Source organism: Mobula hypostoma, chromosome 25, assembly GCF_963921235.1.
Source record: "Mobula hypostoma chromosome 25, sMobHyp1.1, whole genome shotgun sequence".
In the NCBI taxonomy this organism is placed as follows: Eukaryota; Metazoa; Chordata; class Chondrichthyes; order Myliobatiformes; family Myliobatidae; genus Mobula; species Mobula hypostoma.
In genome coordinates, this window is record NC_086121.1 from 31,706,245 (window position 1) to 31,728,899 (window position 22,655).

Consider the following 22,655-nt stretch of genomic DNA (forward strand, 5'->3'; position numbering starts at 1 on the left):
TCATTTCTGATCTGCATAACAAGTCCAACATATTAACATTCCTTTCTGCATGAAAATGGTACCTACCTGAGCAATCCAGTAATTGAAGGCGGATACTCGAGTCCAGACTGTGGGTTTCTTATAGGTGTTACATCCATAGGCTGACACAAAGCTGGTTACACCATGGACATACCAGCGTCCATCAGAACCCTGGCAGTTCAAAGGTCCACCTGAGTCTCCCTGAAGAAAATGAGACAAATTGTTTCTACTTTTTAATTCCTTCCTCTCTGGTAATTGCCAATGCACAGTACACCACAATTCAGCACGAGCTGGAAGTTCCCCACAATACTTTGTCAAAATGACTGTCCTCCATTATGTGAACAAAAAGTAAATGGGAAATGTTGGAATGTGATTATTTCACATATTGTTGTCAAGCACACTTTTGTGTAAGTTTAATGTGGCATCATTCTAACTCTGCAATGGTACAATAAATAATAAATAAACAAACAAAAAAATTAATGAATAAAACTCATCAAAAATCACCTTTCCTCCCAACTTATACCCTAATTCAGTCTTAAATGAATTTGACACCACTTTGGAGATATAGATTGTCCTTGTCTGGTGATGTCTGTTAATTCAATTACAACACTTGCAGAATTTGCCTCAGTTTGTGGTTGATTGAGAAATCAACCCAGTGGTCCAGAGTGAGAGTTGGGTATGAAGCCAAAACTGGGGCCAACATCTGGACTGTGGCTTGCTTGAACAGCCGGACCCAGGGTTAATAAATGTGGTCAGGTTTGTGGTTGATGCCAGGGTCGAGAGTGCCCTAGTGATTAATGTAGAAACCTGTCAGGTCCTGCAGGAAAAGAAACTTACTGTCTTCACCACGTCTAACCTATATGTGACCCTCTGCAAAGCTTTTGACTCTTGACTGTTCTCTGAAATTGCTAAGGATTTGAAATAGACAATAACTTAGGGATTTGGACAATAAATGCTCACTTCATGGATTGAAAACATCATTTCATAGCGGTCAGGATGTGAATTACCATTTCATAAGTTTACAGTCGATCTAGTGTAAGACTACGCTCAGAGAAATGTGTAGTACTGGCTTCCAGCAGTCAACCCCAAGTCCCACTCACAATCCAGTGGACCAGAACACTCTGATGGCAGTTAGGCAACAGAACTTCTAGCCAATTGGGCTGCCAGAAACACAAGCAGTTTCTACGTGGATAGAGAGGCTTCCAACTGATACATTGATGGGGTCATCACCTGGAGCTAATGGAGTTTAGAACGAATTACCTCACTTGCTGGGGGCATTGTGTGGCATCTACTGGCACTTCTTCATTATGTTGTGGATTGGAGTTTTGGGACCTCAAGTTAACCATGTGAAAGGACCTGCCTTATCTCTCACTTCGATAGGCTCAAATAAATATCTGTATTTACTACGTACATTGCATCCGGACTTTTCAGCACCTCCAGCACAAACCATGGTCTCTTTCACAGAAGTGCTCCACCAGTCTGGTGCACTGCAATGCTCATAGTCAATAACTGGTATGTAAGCTTGCTGTAGCTTTGCTGGAAGTGGTCCATTCGCTGTAATGACAAAAATATTCCAGTCACAATGATGAAATATCAAAAATATCGCAATGTAGGTGCACCTGTAAATGTTGCATTAATGATACAGAGTTTCTCTAAAGGTCTCTACTGTCACTGTTCTTTGCTTTGGCCAAGGGTTGATTGTCACCATTCTCTTTATGGAAAAGATATGAGAGTTGTCCAATTCATAATGCAAAAAAATCTCTGTGTAAAGAACAAAGTTCTTCATCCCACTCTTAACTATGTCAAGACATCAACTGATGACAACAAGGCACTGCAGCATCATAGCTAACTTGAAAAGCTGTTGAGACAAAAGCACATTGGATACCCATCGTACTGTTCTCAACTCCCAGACCCAACAATTTCAGTGATTTCCAGAGGCTCTTTCAGCTTCTGCCCACTCTGTAGACTTCAACTCATTTAAACTTTTGCTACTCATGGCTGTAAGTCCATGTGTTCCCTGACTTACATTGACTTTAGTTTAAGATGTCCATACTTCTGACAGACTCATAGAGTCATACTGTGTCAGAACTGGTCCATGCCAAAAAAGGTGCCCATCCAAGCTAGTCCTATTTGCCTTTGTTTTGCCCATAACTTCCTAAACCTTTCTTAATAAACAATACTACTAAATCCACATGGCCTTTGTTAGGATGTTTTCTGGAATTATGGTACAGGTGTCCCCTGCTTTTCGAAACCTCACTGTTACGAAAGACCTACATTAGTTCCCTGTTTTCGCTAACAGAAGGTGTTTTCACTGTTACGGAAAAAATCAGCGTGAGATAAAAAAAAATCAGCGCGCGATAAAAGGCAGCGCGCGTCCCGAGCAGCCACTCTCCCCCGGATTCGGAATGTCATTGCTTAAACACGTTGCATTGCGCAGCCGTTAGCAAGATGAGTTCTGAGGTATTGGAAAATCCTGAAAGAGCTCGTAAGGGTGTCACACTTAGCGTAAAACTAGACATAATTAAGCATTTCGATCATGGTGAACGAAGTAAGGACAACATGAGTTTGGCTTGTGGAAGTTGACGAAGATGATGTTGAAGAGGTGTTGGCATCCCATGACCAGGAACTGATAGATGAAGAGCTGATGCAATTGGAAGAGGAAAGGATAACAATCGAAACCAAATTCATTAGCGAAATGAACGTGAAGCAACTGCGTGAGATTTTCACTACAATGATAAAGTACGACTTTAATTTTGAAAGGGTACGTAGGTTTAGGAGATATTTGCAGGATCGTTTGAGTGCTTACAAAGAACTGTATGATAGAAAAATGCGCGAGGTTCAACAGTCAAGCCAGCCTTCCACATCAGCCACTGCAGACAACGAACCTCGACCTTCGACATCGAGGCGGGCAGTCATAGGAGAAGATGAGCTGCCTGCTCTAATGGAAACAGATGACGATGAGATAACACCCCAGTATCCCACCACTCCAACCCCCGGGCCACAGATACCGATTCGCGGAGAATGCAGCAGTAGCCGGGAGGCACACAGCACATCTTTAAAAAAAAAGCCGAAATAAACATGCTAATTAATTAGGTGCCGCCCGACACATAATTGTCGGCCCAGATCAGAGACGATGCAATCGGCAATCGCCTCTGATCTGGGCCGACAATTACTTGTCGGGCAGCACCTAATTAATTAGCATGTTTCTTTCGGCTTTTTTCTTAAAGATGTGCTGGATGCCTCCCGGCTACCGCTGTACCCCTGTATGCTTTGTGGATCGGTATCAGTCGGCCCGGAGGGTGGGGGCCACTACACCACCCCAACCTGCGACGACTCAGCCGGACACACCATCATCAGTGTACTCGGCGTTGTCCCAATTCCGGTAAATGATACTACACTGTACATACATTATTTCTACTTTATATCGGCTGTGTATTTTTACGTGTTTGGTATGATTTGGCAGCTTCATAGCTTAGAGGTTACTGGAGAGAGTGTTTTTGCCAACAGCGCTTGCGTGAGATTTTTTGCTTAGAGCGCTTGCATCAGATTTTCATCGCGGAGAACAGTGCCGGCAATGATTGTGGAAAAGTATTTCTACTTTATATAGGCTATGTATTTATCATATCATTCCTGCTTTTACTATATGTTACTGTTATTTTAGGTTTTATGTGTTACTTGGCATGATTTGGTAGGTTATTTTTGGGTCTACGAACGCTCACAAAATTTTCCCATATAAATAAATGGTAATTGCTTCTTCGCTTTACGACATTTTGGCTTATGAACCGTTTCATAGGAACACTCTACCTTCGGATGGCGGGGAAAACCTGTATATAGCAAATACTAATTTTAACAGCAGCCAGTCTTCAGACCTGAAAGTGGACAGTAAATTGAACTTAAAATGCAACTCTGAACAATGGCCTTTTATTTGACCACAGAAGCCTGTATAAGCATGAATTCAGCCCAGAATAGATGGGAATTAACGTTCGTTTTGGGTGTTTGAACTGTGGGTGTGAAGACTGAGTTGTTTGAAAATTATATGCAATTCAAAGGAAGCATTGTAGATACATTGTAACTATAGAATTGTCCTGCTGATACCTTTGATCTTTAGCAGATAATAATGCCATGTAATATTGGGTCAGGCAGGCCTCTTCTTCCAAGTGTGCCTCGAATATCACGTCTGCATACTTGTTTTGCTAGAATAAAGGCTTCTATATCCACTAGCTCTGTGTCCCTCCAGTGACTTTGTTCACAGTTACAACAGCCTTGTAAACCTACCATCCTAAAACATCCTCCTCAAAATCTCCATACTCTCATCTTTGTCCAACTGTAGAATGCTCCCTCCATTTGTCCTACCTTTTGAGTACACATTTACTGGAAATCTGAAAAAAAAAGAAAATTCTGGAAATGCTCATCAGGTCCAGTAACAGCCGCGGAGAGGGAGGAAAGACTGGTGACCTTTTGCCAGAAAAAAAATGTTGACGGTTTGTGCTGACTTACTGTAGAGCCGGCCCCATCCAGTAATGTAGCAATAAAAGTTATTGGGAAGAATTTCACCGTAAGGTGGAATACAAGCAATCTGAACTTTGTCATTCAAGACTGCATTCTCTGAGAGCTTGATTAAAGCGATATCATTCCTGCAAAAGAATGGAAATTCCTACTTAATGCTCAGTTATTCAGTTATGCAACACAGAAATATGCCCTTCAGCCTGCTGAATCTAGACTGGACATCAAGCATCAATTTTACCCTTCTTACATTTCTATCATCCGTCCCCAGATTCTTCCACACACTTAACTGCCAAATGCAATTAATGGAGCCCAATTAATTTATCAACTCATCTGTCTTTGGGATGTGAGAAGAAACGGCAGCACTCAGAGTTAATTGTGGGGGGTGGGTTTGGTCACAGAGAGAATTCACAAACTCCACACCTGCAGCACCAGAAATCAGGATTGAAACTGGGTTGCCAAATCTGTGAGGCAGCAGCTCTACCAGCTATTCTAGCGTGCTGTCCACTTAATCATTTTTGGAGCACATTTTCCTTTTACTCAAATAGTTAAGCAGAGTAATCCCTCTTTCAGCAATTGAGGCCATGCAAGTCAGATATTCACGCTTACTGTTCCCTTATAGAAAGAAGTGTTGCCCTTGATGCGTACCTGTGAGAATTCACTTCTCCGAGAAGGGCTTCTCAGAGTCCTGTTCTATCCTACCACATCATACCAAGAAAATTGAATTTGAAACACTGAATTACTACCCTCCCAGTTTTTGTCAGAATTTGCAGCACCCTGCTGAATTATGAATATTACAAACATTTCTTGACCAAAGGAGAGTTGAAGTCCAAATTTTCTCCTTGAGCATAGTGCAGCTAGCAGAGGGAGTGAGGGGCGTTTGAAGGATAGTGGCACTTCCAATAGTGGCTGTATCACATTGCACAGACTGCTCCACACAGGAACACACAGGTGTATAAGATGATGGGAGGCATTGATTGTGTGGATAGTCAGAGGCTTTTTCCCAGGGCTGAAATGGCTAACCCGAGAAGGCACAGTTTTAAGGTACTTGGAAGTAGGTACAGAGGAGATGTCAGGGGTAAGTTTTTTACGCAGAGAGTGGTGAGTGCGTGGAATGAGCTGCCGGCGACGGTGGTGGAGGCAGATACAATAGGATCTTTTAAGAAACTCTTGGATAGGTACATGAAACTTAGAGAAATAGAGGGCTATAGGTAACTCTAGGTAATTTCTAAAGAAAGTACATGTTCTGCACAGCATTGTGGGCCAAAGGGCCTGTATTGTGCTGTAGGGTTTCTATGTTTCTGGAGGAGCTTGGCAGTACAGGCAGCATCCATGGGAAGGAATGAACAGTTGACGTTTCCGGCCGAGACCCTTCTTGAGGACTGGTCCTTCATTGGGACCTTTCACACAGCAAACTTAGAATATTCTTAAAATGAATTGGATATCATTTCATCAACATTGACCAATGTCACTGATGAACATAGACAGAAGTTAATGATTGTCAGCATCCAATATCCACAAAACAAATGTGACTCATCATCTGAAAGCCCTTTATGCACACCACTTATTAGTTATTTTCGGTACTTAGAGACTTCCTTTCTACACTAATGCAGAAAAAGTAACATTGTCAGACATCCCACCCTGCAAAAACTGATTTCAGGGAGGTAGCACCATCAATTTGCGGGAGACTCCCAGAACATCCAGGAGATATGGGATGTCTGCAATAGAGTAGCTCCTTAGCAGCTAGCCAGCTAGTTTAAATAACATTAGCTATGCTAATGAACGAATGACACCTGTTAAATTCACCTCAACATGTCTTTTACAGTCTTAACCCACCATGGGCAATAGAAAAGTCACTGTTGTAAACAGTGCAGCAAGCAACACTGTCATTATTTTTGACCCCTATTAAGCAGTGGTACACTTTAGTGTAGTCTGGGGTGACGTATGTTTTATATTTTTTTTTGGAATACTCTGCCGCGGCGCGCTCTCGCTCTCGTGCTCTCTCTCTCTCTCTCTCTCTCTCTCTCTCTCTGTCGCTCTCCCGCTCTTACTCGTTTGCTCTCAAAAAAATTGATTTCCGGAATATTGTATATAATTTGCTGGCATCAGGGATCAGGGAGCCACTATTAATATGCGGGAGACTCCTGGAGCTTCCAGGAGATGTGGGATGTCTGCATTGTTCTAATAATAGCTACACTGGCTCTTATAAATGAGTAGGCCGTAAGGTCCTGTAATGCTTTGACTGTCCACAGTATACTGCTCAGAAACAGTGATTCAAGTCATACGTGTTGTGCAGACAAGAGTTTGACAGTCTATGCCACCGGCAGAGAAGAGAAGACTGCTTCAGGAACACTCCAGCCAGGCACAAATGGTACTGCACTTTCAAAGAAGAATCACGTCATGACTGCATGCAGTAAGAGCTGGACATCGTTTAGTCCTGAGCATTTGAAGCATCTTAAGTTTAATTCTGAATAGTTTTTTTCAATTGTTATAGATTCCTTACTATAAGCAATTTGGACAATATATTATGTACTAAAATGAGGAAGAAGACATTAATATGTATCAGTAATGAGCATCTAATGAGGTTATGACTTACCCACAGGCCACACAGTTCATATTCCATTGTGGATGAACAAAGATACCACTGGGCTTTATGAACTGCTCTGCACCCTCTTCAACATCTCTGTCATACTCTCCCAGTACCACACGGTATTCCCTTCCATAGCTATCAACAAAAAACAGCATCAAATATAAACCACATTTACTCCAGGAATGTAGCCGATCTTGATGAAAAGGAAAGAAATATATTGAAACTGCAGCCATACTCACGAGATACAATGGCCTGCTGTCATAACCCAGTTTGAGGAAATTAGCGTCGCACCACAAGTGTGAGAAAACGAATTGCTTCCTGGATATCCAACTCGCAACGAAACCTAATAGTAAACAAAACTGCAAGTTAATATTGCACTTTTTTTTCTTGCAACATGTTCTGTACTCATTTTTCTTCCTTGATGGGTGATTCTGATTGGAGACATTTTCCTCACCTCCTTCTCCCACAATCATTCTTGATTCTTTTCTACTTTAATTTTCTACTTATAACCAGAGGATCCCAAAAATTACTTTTCTTCCCTTTCCTACACCATTTCCTCTGTAATTTCCTGAGGTAATAAACCTAAGACTCCTTCTATTTCTCATCGTCATCTGCACCTTGGTTACATTGCTGAAGAGAACTACACTTGCTTGTAGACAAGACTCATTCCCAGAGCCCATGCCTATTTGCACGGACTTGGCTTGGACATTGACTCCCCGCACCCTTGAGCCAGACAGTAAGGTACAGGAACATTGGCTTCATGTAGCGAATCTCTGCGGCCCCACCTTTGGAACCCCTTGACAACTTCGGAAAGGGCACAAACCTGGGAGTGAAGCCATACCTCCTGTCAAAGCTAGCAAGGTTTTTCAATAGTGTCTATGGTATTCAGGGTCAGTTACATTTGCAAATTATTTAAACATTTTAAAAAACTTCAGGATTAGGGTCTCGGCCTGAAACGTCGACTGCACCTCTTCCTAGAGGTGCTGCCTGGCCTGCTGCGTTCACCAGCAACTTTTATGTGTGTTGTCTAAGTAACCAGGCTTACATTTACCTTTCTAAACCAGCAGATAGACCTCTGAGGTACCAGCATTCCTCCTGTTCTGGTCTCAAGTCTCACTACTGCCACCATGCTTAGCAGTCAAGTCTCTAACATCTGCACTCCCATCCTTACTCCTCTCCATTCTCCCACCCCGCTTCCCTTTAAAATGCACATTAATCCACTCTGACAAACATCAGCCTTAACATCTCTTTACTTGGCACTCCGTCAAATGTTTGTTGGTGGCTCTGTTGTTTTGGAAGTTCTGCCATGTTAATGGGAATATATGCTGTAAATCCAAGTTGTTCTTTTGTTTTATTTGGCAACTGATAACTGCCTTATTGTATTTCCCTCCTGCATCCCTCTGGTTTTAGCTCTGCTCAGTAAGGAGTGAAGCTCATGACCAGAGTATGACCATGCTGTCTAGGCTGACTCTTACTGTATTTTCAAGGATGCTGCTGTTGAGTGAGATGGAAAAGCAAGACGTTACCTTCCATTCCTACTGACTGTGAAACATTTGACGGCATTGGTGGATATGGGAAGAAACTGCAGGGGGAATGAGAAGTTCCCACACAGGCAGTCCCAGAGGTCAGGATTAAACCTCTGTCATTGGAGCTATGAGACAGTGGCACCACTATGCCACATTTGTTGTCACCTTTACATTGCTCTTCATTTTGCTAAGTCAACCTCATAAAATTCAAACTTAAGAGGCATTTAATCATGACTAGTTTCTAATGACTTTGATCCCTAACTTCTCCCATTTCCTTGTGCCTTGTCTTTGACATGCCTTGCCTTTGAAAGGCACTTGAAGCATTTGGACCAGAGGATATACTGTATGTGCACAGAGGACACTTAGCTTCTGCAGGATAAACCTCTTATTTCCACAGTCACTGATTGAAGTTTTACACTTCCCATTTGGTTTTCCTCTGTCTTCTAGTATTTAGGGAGTTTGAGTTTAAAACCCTGTTTTCTCACCTGCCATGGCCAGCTGTATGGCCTCGCATCAATTCCATTAACCACCCTAGAGGCATATGGGGTGTAGTAACTCTGTCCACAGCCAGATGCTGGAAATACAGGAGTGACAGGTTAGCTGTGCAGCACCTCATGACATGTATTTGCATATTTAAAGTAGCCATTCCAAATGTGTGCTTTGCAATTATAGTGCATTGTTGTAATGGAAGTGAATCTGTGCTTGCTTTCTTCGAAAGGACACCGCGGGGTGGTGCTGAATTCCTCCATCAATTTTCAATGGAATCGAACATCAGGAGGGGCCTAGGACATGAAGCAGATACAGGCCTAAATAAAGCCTTTCCACAAATCTGGGAAACACTGTGGTAAGATGGCTATTAGACTTAATGTGGAGTGGGGAGTATCTTGGGGGGAGTAGGAAGTTCAAACGCTCACATTCCTGGTGAGATTTTCATCTACCCCAACACCCTTTCCCTGGGTAAAACTTTCCAATTTGTCCCCATTACCCAAAAATCATTTCCAGGACTGTTTTGAATCTCACTGGTTTGAGAACTGACAAACTGACATATTTATGAATCAACAACTTCTAAAGATCTTTTCTTTCTAAGGCTGTGCGTCAGTACTCTATTAACTCGTTGCATTTTGCATGCATTGCTCACACTGAAACTGACATTTTTTTAGAGTAGCGTGACATCTTTGAATTCAGAACTGATTTACCATGATACAGTATATCTGTACTCATATTAACTTCCAATGGAGATTTGCCTAGCTGGTTGCATGGAAAACTACTGTTGGCATCAGACACATCAGAGGCAACCAGGGGGACGGTGTATAAGAAGGCCATCAGGTAAGACCTTCATCACTCATAGTTTACAGAAACACATGCTCTCTGACATCATCTTGTCTTAAGTTTCACCATTGCTGACAATGCCCAAAGCAGCCACGTTTCTAAATTCTGCATTCTCTTCCTTAATCTCAAACTTCGTATTTCAGAAGAGAAGACTTCATTGACTTTTCCTTCGCTGCAGGCTTCCTCAGAGTGCAGGTATTCATAGACTGCAGTCATGTTGTATTACTCTGTTCAGAGATTACCTTGGCAACCTCCTGTCATGACTACCTGGAGGGTCTCGGTTGCTCTCATGGACTGTTCTGGGCTTTGTCCTTCCCCAGTAGGTCCAGAACCCTCTGATACTGGGGAACACTTTCTCATCCTCTCTCATAACAGGATCATCCATTCATGAAGTAGCTGTATTCTCCCCTTTGGCTGGAAGAATATTGCTTCTATTATGGAATGCCCTATTGGGTGTTAGCTGTGCAGATTATACGTATTAGGCCAATTTCTAGTAATGGTTAGAACTTGCAACACATCATCTGTGAATACTGCACTGAAAGGGACAACGTTAGTTCCAGTATGACATTGGGGAACACAGTAACGCATTACGGGAAATCTTAATGCAAGATGGAAATGCTTATACAGATTTGGGGTGACACATATAGGTGCTATAATGCAATTAAATGCTAGAAGATAATTTCTAGACTATCATTGTTCCTTTTTAGGTGTACTAGTGGGCAGTGACAAATTCATTCCACATTATCTGATTAGATGGCATTTTCTGTTGGTGACTTACCACTGGCTGCAAGCAGGACAACGAGAAGCAACTGATACATCTTGCTGTGTTACCGAGAGTCCCAATGTACGACTTGGTCTTTTATATACCCTGCTTGCAACTATCTTTTGGATCCTTTTGATACTTTAATAATCCTGATAGCTGCTTTATTTCCCACATTAAGTGGAAAGTTAAACAATCTGAGGTCCTCACGTCAAGGCCGCATTGTTTATGTAGTCTGCCATCTGCCATGGGAGCATTCTTACACAGGTCACTCATTTCTGATTTGTGTGGAGTGACTACACTAATTGTGAAACTTTTGCTGTGATTGATGAACAGAGTTACTGGAGAGACCCTGAATCTGGTTGATATGAAAGATCCTTCATCATGGCTAGCAGGCATTCTCTCCTTGACCCTCTCAGTAGCATCAGCCCAAACTGGAAGTACAATAAATTTTTACACTTACTAGAACAAAGGTAATAATTCAATACAATTATAATAGGTATAATGCATTGTCCTGAATCCCAAGCAACTTGATCCCTAAGCAGTGACACACACAAAATGCTGTACCTTTTCCTATAGATGTTGCCTGGTCTGCTGCGTTCCACCAGCATTTTGTGTGTGTTGCTTGAATTTCCAGCATCTGCAGATTTTTTCATTTTTGCCCTAATCAGTGAGTTTGTTGACCTAACCTAGAGGCTGTTGTGGGTGAGGTGCAATAAGGCTTATAGGAGTGAATTTGAATTTCAGGTTATGATGCAAAATGAGTGATTGTAAGTCAGTATTTACGTATACTGTAGCTCTCCCATTAAAGACATCTGAAGTTGATAATGAAGCTGATGTGGTGAAGAGGGAAACAAATTTAGGCTGAGTCACAAACCAGAAAATCTTAGCTAATTCCTGTTTCTGATCCAGTCTTGTGGTGAAAATCATCAGTTTAAAGAACCCTATAATAAGGTGTGTTTAGAACCTCTCCAAATTAAATAATGCACGTGGCACATGACAAATGATCACTTGAGCCAGATTCTGGAATGCTTGAGGAGAGGATCACAGTCAAGACACAGGGGCACGTAAGCTGATTCTAATTTTTATATGGATGTCCTTCTAAAGATCAGTTAATTTGCCACAGAACTCTTGATCGACTCACACACCACACTTTTTTTACTAGAGCAATTATCCTTGTAAAACTGCATTGCTAATGTCAGGTATTTATTTAGACATCCTATCCATGGTGAGGGAATGAAGAGATCACGTTTAAACAGCTCGTTGTGACTGTGAAATTAATCACTGGAGAGACACTAACACTTGTTTATATAAATGGACAAGCAGGCATTCTCTTGGAGATCCACACAGTGGAGTGACCCTGAACACAAGGTGCTGTATAACAAGCTTTTATACTATAAAGAGCAAAGGTAAAAAGCAGGTAATTCAACATGATTTCTTTGTTTACTGCTTTATTTTGAATTAGATGATAGTTCCATTGAGTTATATACAGTGTTTACAATGGGAGCACACTCTAATTGATGAGACACCTTTTAACGTTCAAACACCTTTGTTGGGACAAAATAATCCACAACAATGGTCTAAATACTTTTGAAGTTAGCGACAACAGACACCCAAAATTAATACTCAAGCACCACTTTTATTAATAGAGCAATTATACCCGTGACCGTGTTTGATGTGCAAGTCGACAAAATCAGTCTAGATCACAAGATCACAAGACAAACGAGCAGAAGTAGGCCATTCGGCCCATCGAGTCTGCTCCGCAGCTCCCCCATGAGCTAAACTATTTACCCATCTAGTTCCAATTTCTGGCTTTTTCCCTATATCCCTTGATACCCTGACTAATTAGATACCTGTCAATCTCCTCCTTAAACACCCTCAATGATTGGGCCTCCACAGCTGTATGTGGCAACGAATTCCACAAATCCACGACTAGTTTGCAAACTTCCCTGAACTTGGTCACAATGGTGTAAAGTAACTTAGCCTCTGTTGCCTAGTTTGTTGTAGGCCAATTAACATACCTCCAAAACTTAACTTTGACCTTGACTTTGATTGGCTGATACATTTGAGAACATCTCATGGTCCTCTCAGTTTCTGCTTCTGCTTGGTACTGCGCAAGCACTGCCGGACAGCTGTTATAACGCGCAGTCGGTGTGAACGGCGTGGGAGTTAAATTGTAAAGTAAGCTTTTTTGACCAGATCCCCTAAATCGATTTGATTGAGTCTATCTTTAAAAATATTAATGTCAGAAATACTGCGCAGGTCTGGAGGCAGAAGATTCCACTCTCTTGATGATCTTGGATAGAGGAAGTACTGGTAGCAAATCTTATTGAATGGAGGAGTTTTCAATATGTGAAGTCCAGTTTGCTGTCGAGTTGAACTGACCCTGTGACGAATTTGGATGTTTGATGGAGTGATGTTGTGAACTTTTTTGAAAATGAAAATTGGCCGGTTTTCAAGTGGCTCCCATTGAAGGTTAGAGAGCGTGTTGTGACACTGGATTTCCTGCTGTAATCATTTAACACAAAGCGAGCAGCACGGCGTTGGATTTTTTCTTATTGTTAGCTTGATGGGGATCCCATATGGCCGCGCAATGCTCAAGCTTTAGACGGATGAGTGTCTTTTAAGTTTATAAACAAGTTTATAAACCACATCACTTAAGCAGCTAGTCCTCTCTAGTTGGCCACTAGCCTGTGCTCCGTAGATGGTACTGTTTGTTTGGAGGACTTAGAAAACTGTGCTTTATGTTTCAAACTAGTTACTGCATGTTACATACGTTAAGAACTGAAGACTCCTTCTTGCTTGAATTAATACCTGCTTTATTCACATTATTCCACAACTGCAGAATTCCAAACATATACCCACTTCTTGGCCCCAAGACAGAAATCTGCTCCAGGACAAGCAAGGTTCAAGGATATTCTAATTAAGCAAGCCAGCAAAAATGTCTTTCACTAAGAACCCCATCCACAGTTAGTAGGCCACGATGTGTTATGTGGACCTACATCTATCATCCGTGGCTACCTATAAGGAGCTAGCACAAGATGTAATAAACTATTATTCTAGGCATTCAACCACGTCCTCTTCTAGGATCCATTATGCTCTTGATAATTTATGATAATTACTGTATCGAGAGATTAAATAGACGAGGCTTTGCATTCATGGCATTTTATGTGTTGCTTCCTTCCCGACTGGCCCACTGCAGTACACTTTGCATCTTTACCTTCACCCACTCAGACTCTGTGTAACTTCGATGCTGCCAGACTTGTTTGTCAGTAGTTACTGCATGGCAACCTATTTTGTCTCAGGTTCCCAGGCAGTAGTTTATGTTACATGGCATGACAGAACACTGTCAGAATAAATACAAGTCTCTCAGACCACTTGCTCTGTCCACACGTTTAGGTGCTCTATATCAGAATGGCTGGAAGGACCTCTTGTGCTTCTTTTTGCCGGATAGCCCCACCATTGAAAGGGACCCATTCATTTGTCATTCACTCTCATCCAGGCTGCAATGATGAACCTCTGGCACTCTGTGTACTTTCCTTTACTCGCTGTCCCTCATGACATGGTTTGCTTGGACATCAAGGTTGTAGAACTTGGTGCCTTTGCCATAATTTGGATCTCGTCCTGTCTATTTTCCATTCTGAACAATCTTCCCAACAGCTCACTCCCAGAACCAGCCTTCATTACAAAGAGTCAGTTACCATTACACTTTAATGCTTTCATCGTGGTTTGTTGACATCACTGGTCATGTCTTCTGCATTCCAGTTCCCATTCCTTCTCATCTGCAGATGTGCTTCCAGCAGGAGTGGTCAGATGTGAAGCAGGAGGAGGGTATTCATCACTTAAATTCCTGGATTGTTAGCAGACTTGGTCCCTGTCCTCCAGGGGTGGTGGGGGGAGGTCGTAGTTTCTTCTGTTAGAAAGCCTCTTCCATCGTGCTGCGCTTCATTTAAAGTCTGCAGTACTCTTTTTCCCATTATATAGTGGGTTTTTGGGTGCAATGGAGCCCATCTGCGGTTCTGGGCACCTTACGGATACAAAAGATGGCACCTACAGAGGGTTCGCTCTCTTTTTTTTCTGCCACCCATGGGGCCCACCTTCAGGCTGAATTCACGACCAATCCTAAGGAAGAGAATTGCAGACATACACGCCCGCCCACCCCACCGCCTGGCAGTTTATTCAGTTAAGTATCTGTTCGTAGCCTGCTTACTTATTGGGTTTTGTAAATTGGAGAGGTTTAGCAGAGTATCTGTTCATCTAAAGGTAACTGAATGTACGGTGTAATGGTTTTGGATAGCTTAGACAAATACTTGTTTAGCTAGGTACCCGATTTAGTGTTTCACTGTTAAGTAAACACCTCACACACCCATTTTTAAGTCAGTGTCTCCCGTTTCATTCATTGGATCTGCGGACCTGCAGTCCTATGTTCCAGTCCCCGGTCTTCCTGTGAGGTTGAGGTGGTGACGACTCATACTAGCGTTTCCACTGGCTGCTGCACTGGGTCTGTACAGGGACACAGATATCATTTGTCATCCGCACCACGTGGGAGAAAAGCTGCCTTATCAGGCAGTTCCCTTCCCTTGATTGTGGGAGGATAAGCTTTGCTCTGAAGGAACCTCTAGCTCGCTCCGATAAGCCACAAATTGCTGCTGTGTTCAGTCCTTCAACATTTTGTGCTAGTTGCAAGGGTCCTTCACAGTTAAATCTGTTAACTGTCTCAGGCTGAGTCTTGTAGAAGATTAAACATACAAAATAATTGACTGCAAACACAATTAATCGCTGACAGACTGCATATTGAACGATGTCATCGTTCATTGCTCAGCATCGAAGGAGATTATGACCACTGCATCTCATACTCTGTATTTAGTTGTCAGCAATTGATTAGGCCCATCAATGTCCATACGTGGGGCTCCATCCAACAAAAGTGGAACTTCCCATTTTAATTCCCATTCCCATTCCCTTCCAACATGTCAGTCCAGGGCCTCCTCTTGTGCCACAATTAGGCCACCCTCAGGGTGGAGCAGCAACACCTTATCTTCTGCCTGGGCAGCCTCCAACCTGATGGCATGAATATTGATTTCTTCTTCCAGCAGAGAAAGTTTCCCTCCCCCTCCCCTCTTCTTCTATTCCCCACTCTAGCCTCTTGCCTCTACTTACCTGCCTATCACCTCCCCCTAGGTCCCCTCCTCCTTCCCTTTCTCCTATGCCTACTTGCCTCTCCTATCAGATTCCTTCCTCTCCAGCCTTTTACTTACCCCACCCACCTGACTGCACCTATCACCTCCTTCCTTCCTCCCCCCTCACCCCACCTTTCTAATCTGGCATCTTCCTCCTTTATTTCTAATCCTGACGAAGGGTCTCAGCCCGAAATGTCGACAGTTTGTTCATTTGCATTGACGATGCCTGAGCCGCTGAGTTCCTCCAGCACCTGCAGACTTTCTCATGTTTATGGTCTGGATTCTCCTTCAGTTTTACTGGCCAAAGCTGCACAAGTTCCCACTCACACTTCACCAATGCAGTATGTCCAGGGCTCTGTGTTCTTTACCTTATTCATCTCCTTCACACTGCGTGGACACCGGACGTTTGCCGTTACAGGTCGTCCACAGTTTATCAACACCCATTTCATCAACAGCGCGTACAAACGAATGAGCATTTGGGAGATCTGTCGGCTGCTGGGACCTGTCGTGTGGGAAGTCGGTACAGGGCTGTATTTCTGATTTGCAAAACTATCTCTCGGTTTCAAATACTTATACTTTATACTTTACACTTTATACTTCATTGTCGCCAAACAATTCATACTAGAACGTACAATCATCATAGTGATATTTGATTCTGCGCTCCCCGCTCCCTGGATTACAAATCGATAGTAAATATTAAAAATTTAAATTATAAATCATAAATAGAAAATAGAAAAATGGAAAGGAAGGTAGTGCAAAAAAACCGAGAGGCAGGTCCGGATATTTGGAGGGTATGGCCCAGATCTGGGTCAGGATCCGTTCAGCAGTCTTATCACAGTTGGAAAGAAGCTGTTCCCAAATCTGGCTGTACGAGTCTTCAAGCTCCTGAGCCTTCTCCCGGAGGGAAGAGGGACAGAAGGTGTGTTGACTGGGTGGGTCGTGTCGTGTCCTTGATTATCCTGGCAGCACTACTCCGACAGCGTGCGGTGTAAAGTGAGTCCAAGGACGGAAGATTGGTTTGTGTGATGTGCTGCGCCGTGTTCACGATCTTCTGCAGCTTCTTCCGGTCTTGGACAGGACAACTTCCATACCAGGTTGTGATGCGCCCTAGAAGAATGCTTTCTACGGTGCATCTATAAAAATTAGTGAGGGTTTTAGGGGACAGGCCAAATTTCTTTCGTTTTCTCAGGAAGTAAAGGCGCTGGTGGCCTTCTTGGCAGTGAACTCTACTTGGTTGGTCCAAGTCAGGCCATTTGTGATATTGACCCTGAGGAACTTAAAGCTTTTGACCTGTTCCACTATTACTTTCATGTGGGTGCTACTGAACTACGGTGCCTGCGGGCAGGAATGAGGAACAGCTTGTGTAGCTCCATTGACCCTGCCAAACTCCTGAGCGGGTCTGGCAGTCCGACCCATTGCAACTACACTAAATCTTATCAGCATTCATGGGAGTTTGTGTCATTGGCCCTCATTCGGTATGATGTTACAGCTAAATGTGCATTTTCTTCCCATCCATTGGAGTGGTACTCACCTGGCTCCTGCTTATTTAGGAATGACTAGTTTTCATGGTTAAAGTGAATTGTCCCGACTATGGGGGTATTTCCACTTTTAATTATTGCTTCAGCCGGGATCAGATGAGGAGCATTCTGACCAAGGAATGTTGGGGATACCAGCATTGTTTACCAGTTAGTGATCTAAACATAGCACGGGTCAGTGACGGCAGTGGTTACCTGTTTGTCTGTTGTTGCAGCCATGAGGGCCAGCTCTTTATCATTGGTGATGACTTCTTACAGCAGTGAGCAACTGGTGCTAGTTCTCTTTCCTTGAATCCAGCACCAGCCATCCTGTGTAATCATGCACACTGTGGAATTTATTATTCTGCGCTCTAGATGTCCAATAAGCCTCGAAGGCAGCAGCGAGTATGGAAGATGAAGGCATTGTGCGTGCTTACTGAAGGAATTTGATGACCTGGGAAGGAGCAAGGCAGCTCCTGGTGAAACTGTGGTGTCCAGGACATCGTCAAGGAGTGATGCCTCAAAAGGGTGGCGTCCATCATTAAATACCCCCAACACCCAGATCGTGCGTTGTTCTCATTGCTTCCATTAGCAAGGAGGTACAGAAGCCTGAAAACACACACTCAACAATTCAGGAACAGCTTCTTCCCTTCTGCCATCCAATTTCTGGAATGGACATTCAACCCAAGAACACTACCTCACTATTTTTTTATTTCTATTTTTGCACTACTTACTTAATTTAACTATATATATATATATATATATATATATACTGTATATATTTACTGTAATTCAGTTTTTCCCTATTATTATGTATTGCATTGTACTGCTGCAGCAAAGTTAACAAGTTTCACGACATATGCCAGTGATACTAAACCTGATTCTGATTCTGATTCAGATTCTGAGCCCAGAAGGAGGCTGACAGTGCAGACACCAGTTCTGTAGATTCACCAAGTGCTTCAGAAAATCTCCATGACTTGATGCAGGCCAGTGACCCATTTATTTTTTACAGGACTATAAAAGTTTATTTACATAACTTATACAGAGGTACAGACATTCAATATTTACAAGACAGTGAGTACATTCAAATTAAAATATGGATACCACTGTCTATAAAACAATGAATACCCATGGGGCCCACTGCTTCCAGAAGTCCCCCACTGTGTCCTTTGTGACCGTGTGCTCCCTCTCCAAGGACAGCCTGGCACAACCCAGCTGAGTATTTGCATATCATATTTAATTGAGCTGTGCAGTCAGGTCATTTGCATCACCTTCAGGTCAACAGTGTCTGTGAGAGGTCACAGATCTGTGGTGGAATGGTAATAATCTGGCATCTGGGGGTGATTGAAGGGTCAAAGAGTTGATAGGTCATAATTATTGAGCAGAATGGAGGTAACACTAGCACTGTAGTAAAGAGAGAATATTGCACATACAAAGAGGACACAAACTGGTAATACTGTACTGGCTTTTCATTATGGTGTCTCACATTGGATTAATGATTTCTTTTTCCATTCAGATAAGTCTGCCTTCAGATTCCTTTTACTAAGGTATATGCCCTTATACTTCCCCACATTAAGCTTCAGTTGCCAAGTTTTAACCCATTCACTTAACATAGCTAAAGCTGTTGCCATCTGTCTATTCTGCAGTCAAATGATTGGGCCACAGCACCCGATGTTTCTCTCAATCAGCCACTAGGAATTGTCAGGAATAGTGTAAATATGTCTCTCTTCCTCTTTGAATTTCTCATTGGGAGGTGCAGCAGAATCCCTATTTTCACGTTACAATGCATTTTTTTTAGATTATGAGAACACTCAGTCCTCGTTTATTGTCACCTAGAAATGCATGCATGCATGCATTAAGAAATGATACAAAGTTCCTCCAGAGTGATATCACAGAAAAACAGGACAAACCAAAGACTAACACTGACAGAACCACATAATTATAACATATAGTTACAACAGTGCAAAGCAATACCATAATTTGCTAAAGAACAGACCATGGGCACGGTAAAAAAAGTCCCAAAGTCCCAAGTCGATCGACTCCCGATTCTCCGATCGCAGGCAGCAAAGGGAGAAACTCCCTGCCATAAACCTCCAGGCACTGACAACTGCCGATGCATCGCAAGCACCCGACAGCAGCCGACACTGAGTCTGTCCGTCTGAAAACTTCCAGCCTCCAACCAGCCCCTCCAATACATCCTCCCAAGCGCCATCCTATTCCGAGCGCCTTCAACCTCGCCCCGGCCACCGAAACAAGCAAAGCCGAGGATTCGGGGCCTTCTCCTCCAGAGATTCCGAACCACACAGTAACAGTGGCAGCGAAGCGGGCATTTCAGAGCTTTCTCCAGATGTTCCTCCGTACTGTCACGTCTGTCTCCATCAACTCAGAATTGTGCACGGTCCCCTACTTGACAAATAACAGACACCACCACCGAAGTGGCCGCGCGTGCTGCGTCGCGCCACCATCTTCTAAGATCCATGCGGTGCTGCCTGTAAACTGCACACACTAGTACAATCCATCTTCCTCCTCACCTTGTCTCCACACCATTGAGAAATCTTCAAGAGGGGATGCCTCAAGAAGGTAGCATCCATCACTAGCATCAGGGAGGAGGTACAGGAGTCTAAACATCCACACTCAGTGATTCAGGAGTGTCTTCAAATTTTGCAATGGTCCATAAACCCATGACCACTACCTTGTAATTCCAATTCTTTGCACTATTTATGCATTGATTCTTATAATGCACAGTATAATTTATGTCCTGCGCTGCTGCCGCACATCATACATGTGATAATAAATCGAATCAAAATCAAAATCAGGTTTATTATCACCGGCATATGTCGTGAAATGTGTTAACTTTGCTGCGGCAGTACAATGCAATACATAATAATATAGAAATAAATAACTAAATTACGGTATATGTATATTGAATAGGTTAAAATAGTGCAAAACAGAAATATATATTAAAACAAGTTCATGGGTTCAATGTCCATTTATGGCAGAGGGGAAGAAGCTGTTCCTGAAGTGCTGAATGCGTGCCTTCACGACACTGATTGGCCTAATCTCAAATGAGGCAGCTACAGAGAAGTCATCACCCTGACACTGGGGTGTCAAGAAAACAGCCCCTCCCTCAATGTTGCAAAAACAAAGGAGCTGGTTGTGAACTACAGGAGGAATGGAGACAGGCTAACCCCTATTGACATCAATGGATCTGGGGTTGAGAGGGTGAACCAATTTAAGTTCCTCTGCATACACATCACCGAGGATCTCACGTGGTCTGTACATACCGGCTGTGTGGTGAAAAAAGCACAACAGTGCCTCATTCACCTCAGATCATTGAAGAAGTTTAGCTTGAGTCCCTCAGACGGTTGAAGACATGTGGCATAAGCCCCCAAATGCTAAGAACTTTCTACAGGGGCATAATTGAGAGCATCCTGACTGGCTGCATCACTGCCTGGTATGGGAACTGTACTTCCCTCAATCGCAGGACTCTGCAGAGAGTGGTGTGGACAGCCCAGCGCATCTGTAGGTGTGAACTTCCCACTATTCAGGACATTTACAAAAACAGGTGTGTAAAAAGGGCCCGAAGGATCATTGGGGACCCGGCTCACCCCAACCACAAACTGTTCCAGCTGCTACCATCTGGGAAACGGTACCACAGCACAAAAGCTAGGACCAACAGGCTCAGGGACAACTTTTTCCACCAGGCCATCAGACTGATTAATTCATGCTGATACAATTGTATTTCTATGTTATATTGACTGTCCTGTTGTACATACTATTTATTATAAATTACTATAAACTGCACATTTAGATGGAGGCATAACATAAAGATTTTTACTCCTCATATATGAAGGATAGAACATAGAATAGTACTGCACAATACAGGCCCTTCGGCCCACAATGTTGTGCCGACCCTCAAACCCTGCCTCCCATATAACCACCCACCTTAAATTCCTCCATATACCTGTCTAGTAGTATAGAATAGTATGGATATCGAATAGTAATGATGTAAGTAATAAAGTCAATTCAGGCTTCTGGATCTCCTGATGTTAACAATAAGAAGAGGGCATGCCCTTGGTGATAAAGAACGTCACCTTTCTGAGGGAGGCACCGCTCCTTGAAGATGTCTTGGAAACTACGGAGGCCAGTACCCAAGACGGAGCTGACTAATTTTACAACTGTCTGGGGCTTCTTTCTGTCCTGCGCACTAATTCCGAATTTGATCCCGAGTGTTGTTGGACCTGAGGTGTCAGAAGACTAGACTTGTTACAATCGCTATCACGCTGGATAAGGCGTAGAAAAAACGAACGGAAGTAAAGTTAGACAAGTTTCTATTGGTCTGCACAGGACAGTTTTAAAGGAATCAGCCGCTTATGGTGCAGCCATTAGTTGAAGTTATTCCAACATTTACTGCATTCTAGGAAGTTACCAACAGATAGGAAAGTATTTGCAGCTAATTACTTTATTCCCAACACACACTGATACTAGTCCAACAGAGTAAAGTAACAGGTTGACTGATAATTTGTAGTAGATTATAGAGCTGTCAACTGTCCATTCTCCCTCAAGGGCTCCTCGCAATCAGCAGAGGACCGCCCCGCCTTACATCCAGTCAATTTCAACACTGATTATTACTTTTTAACATTACCGCCCCCAACTGCCAACACCGCAAGACAGAGTCCGATTTTTAATAAAGCGAAACAAAAACAATGGTTGCATTCCGGAAAGAGCATGCTTTTTCTCTCTGGTTGCGAATCAGAAAAGGCTCGTCGCTTCAGTCATCTGCGGAAACTGAGGGGGCAGCTTGGGAACACGGAAGGGACGAAAGGAGGCAGCGGCAGGGTAAGCTACGGGCCGGGACCCGCTGCAAATTGCATTGGGTAAGGAGCAGATATTGACCGGGCTGGGACCCGGTGTAGGCGGCGCCAAGTCAGCGCCGGGATCCGGTGCAGGGATTGGATATACACCAAGCCGGGATAAGGTGCAGATTACACCGGGCAGGGAGCGGATATAGACCAGGCCGGAATCCGGTGCAGACTACACCGGGCAGGGATCAGGAAAACGGGACTAAATCTGCCTGGGGCATAGTCTGTGTCCGGACTGTTGCTGTGAAGTCGCTGGGCCGCAGTGTGGGGAGGGAGAGCTCCAGGACATGGGTCTGGTGGTGGGGGAATTGGAGGTCTCCTACCCATGCACCCCAGACGGCGCAAAACAGGCCTTTCGGCCCGGCAGGTCCAACTT

The 22,655-nt window shown here is 43.3% G+C and overlaps 2 protein-coding genes across 3 annotated transcripts in view; one reads left to right on the forward strand and one right to left on the reverse strand.

Moving 5' to 3' along the window:
• LOC134337680 (proproteinase E-like) overlaps nucleotides 1-22,655 on the reverse strand; it is a 22,900-nt gene continuing 245 nt past the window's right edge. The window contains exons 2-7 of the mRNA XM_063032872.1: nucleotides 9,123-9,211; nucleotides 7,351-7,454; nucleotides 7,118-7,246; nucleotides 4,516-4,652; nucleotides 1,430-1,572; nucleotides 1-219 (exon numbers count right to left, since the gene is read on the reverse strand). Of these exons, the coding sequence (XP_062888942.1) occupies nucleotides 1-219; nucleotides 1,430-1,572; nucleotides 4,516-4,652; nucleotides 7,118-7,246; nucleotides 7,351-7,454; nucleotides 9,123-9,211 (821 nt within the window). The remainder of the gene's footprint in view (nucleotides 220-1,429; nucleotides 1,573-4,515; nucleotides 4,653-7,117; nucleotides 7,247-7,350; nucleotides 7,455-9,122; nucleotides 9,212-22,655) is intronic.
• Nucleotides 22,104-22,655, forward strand: part of LOC134337681 (F-box only protein 6-like) — a 13,716-nt gene continuing 13,164 nt past the window's right edge. Inside the window, exon 1 of one of the 2 annotated variants that reach the window (XM_063032874.1) lies at nucleotides 22,104-22,256. The gene's annotated coding sequence lies outside the window, so the exon portion shown is untranslated. Of the gene's footprint in view, nucleotides 22,295-22,655 lie in introns of both variants that reach the window. The other variant, XM_063032873.1, reaches the window with a different exon arrangement.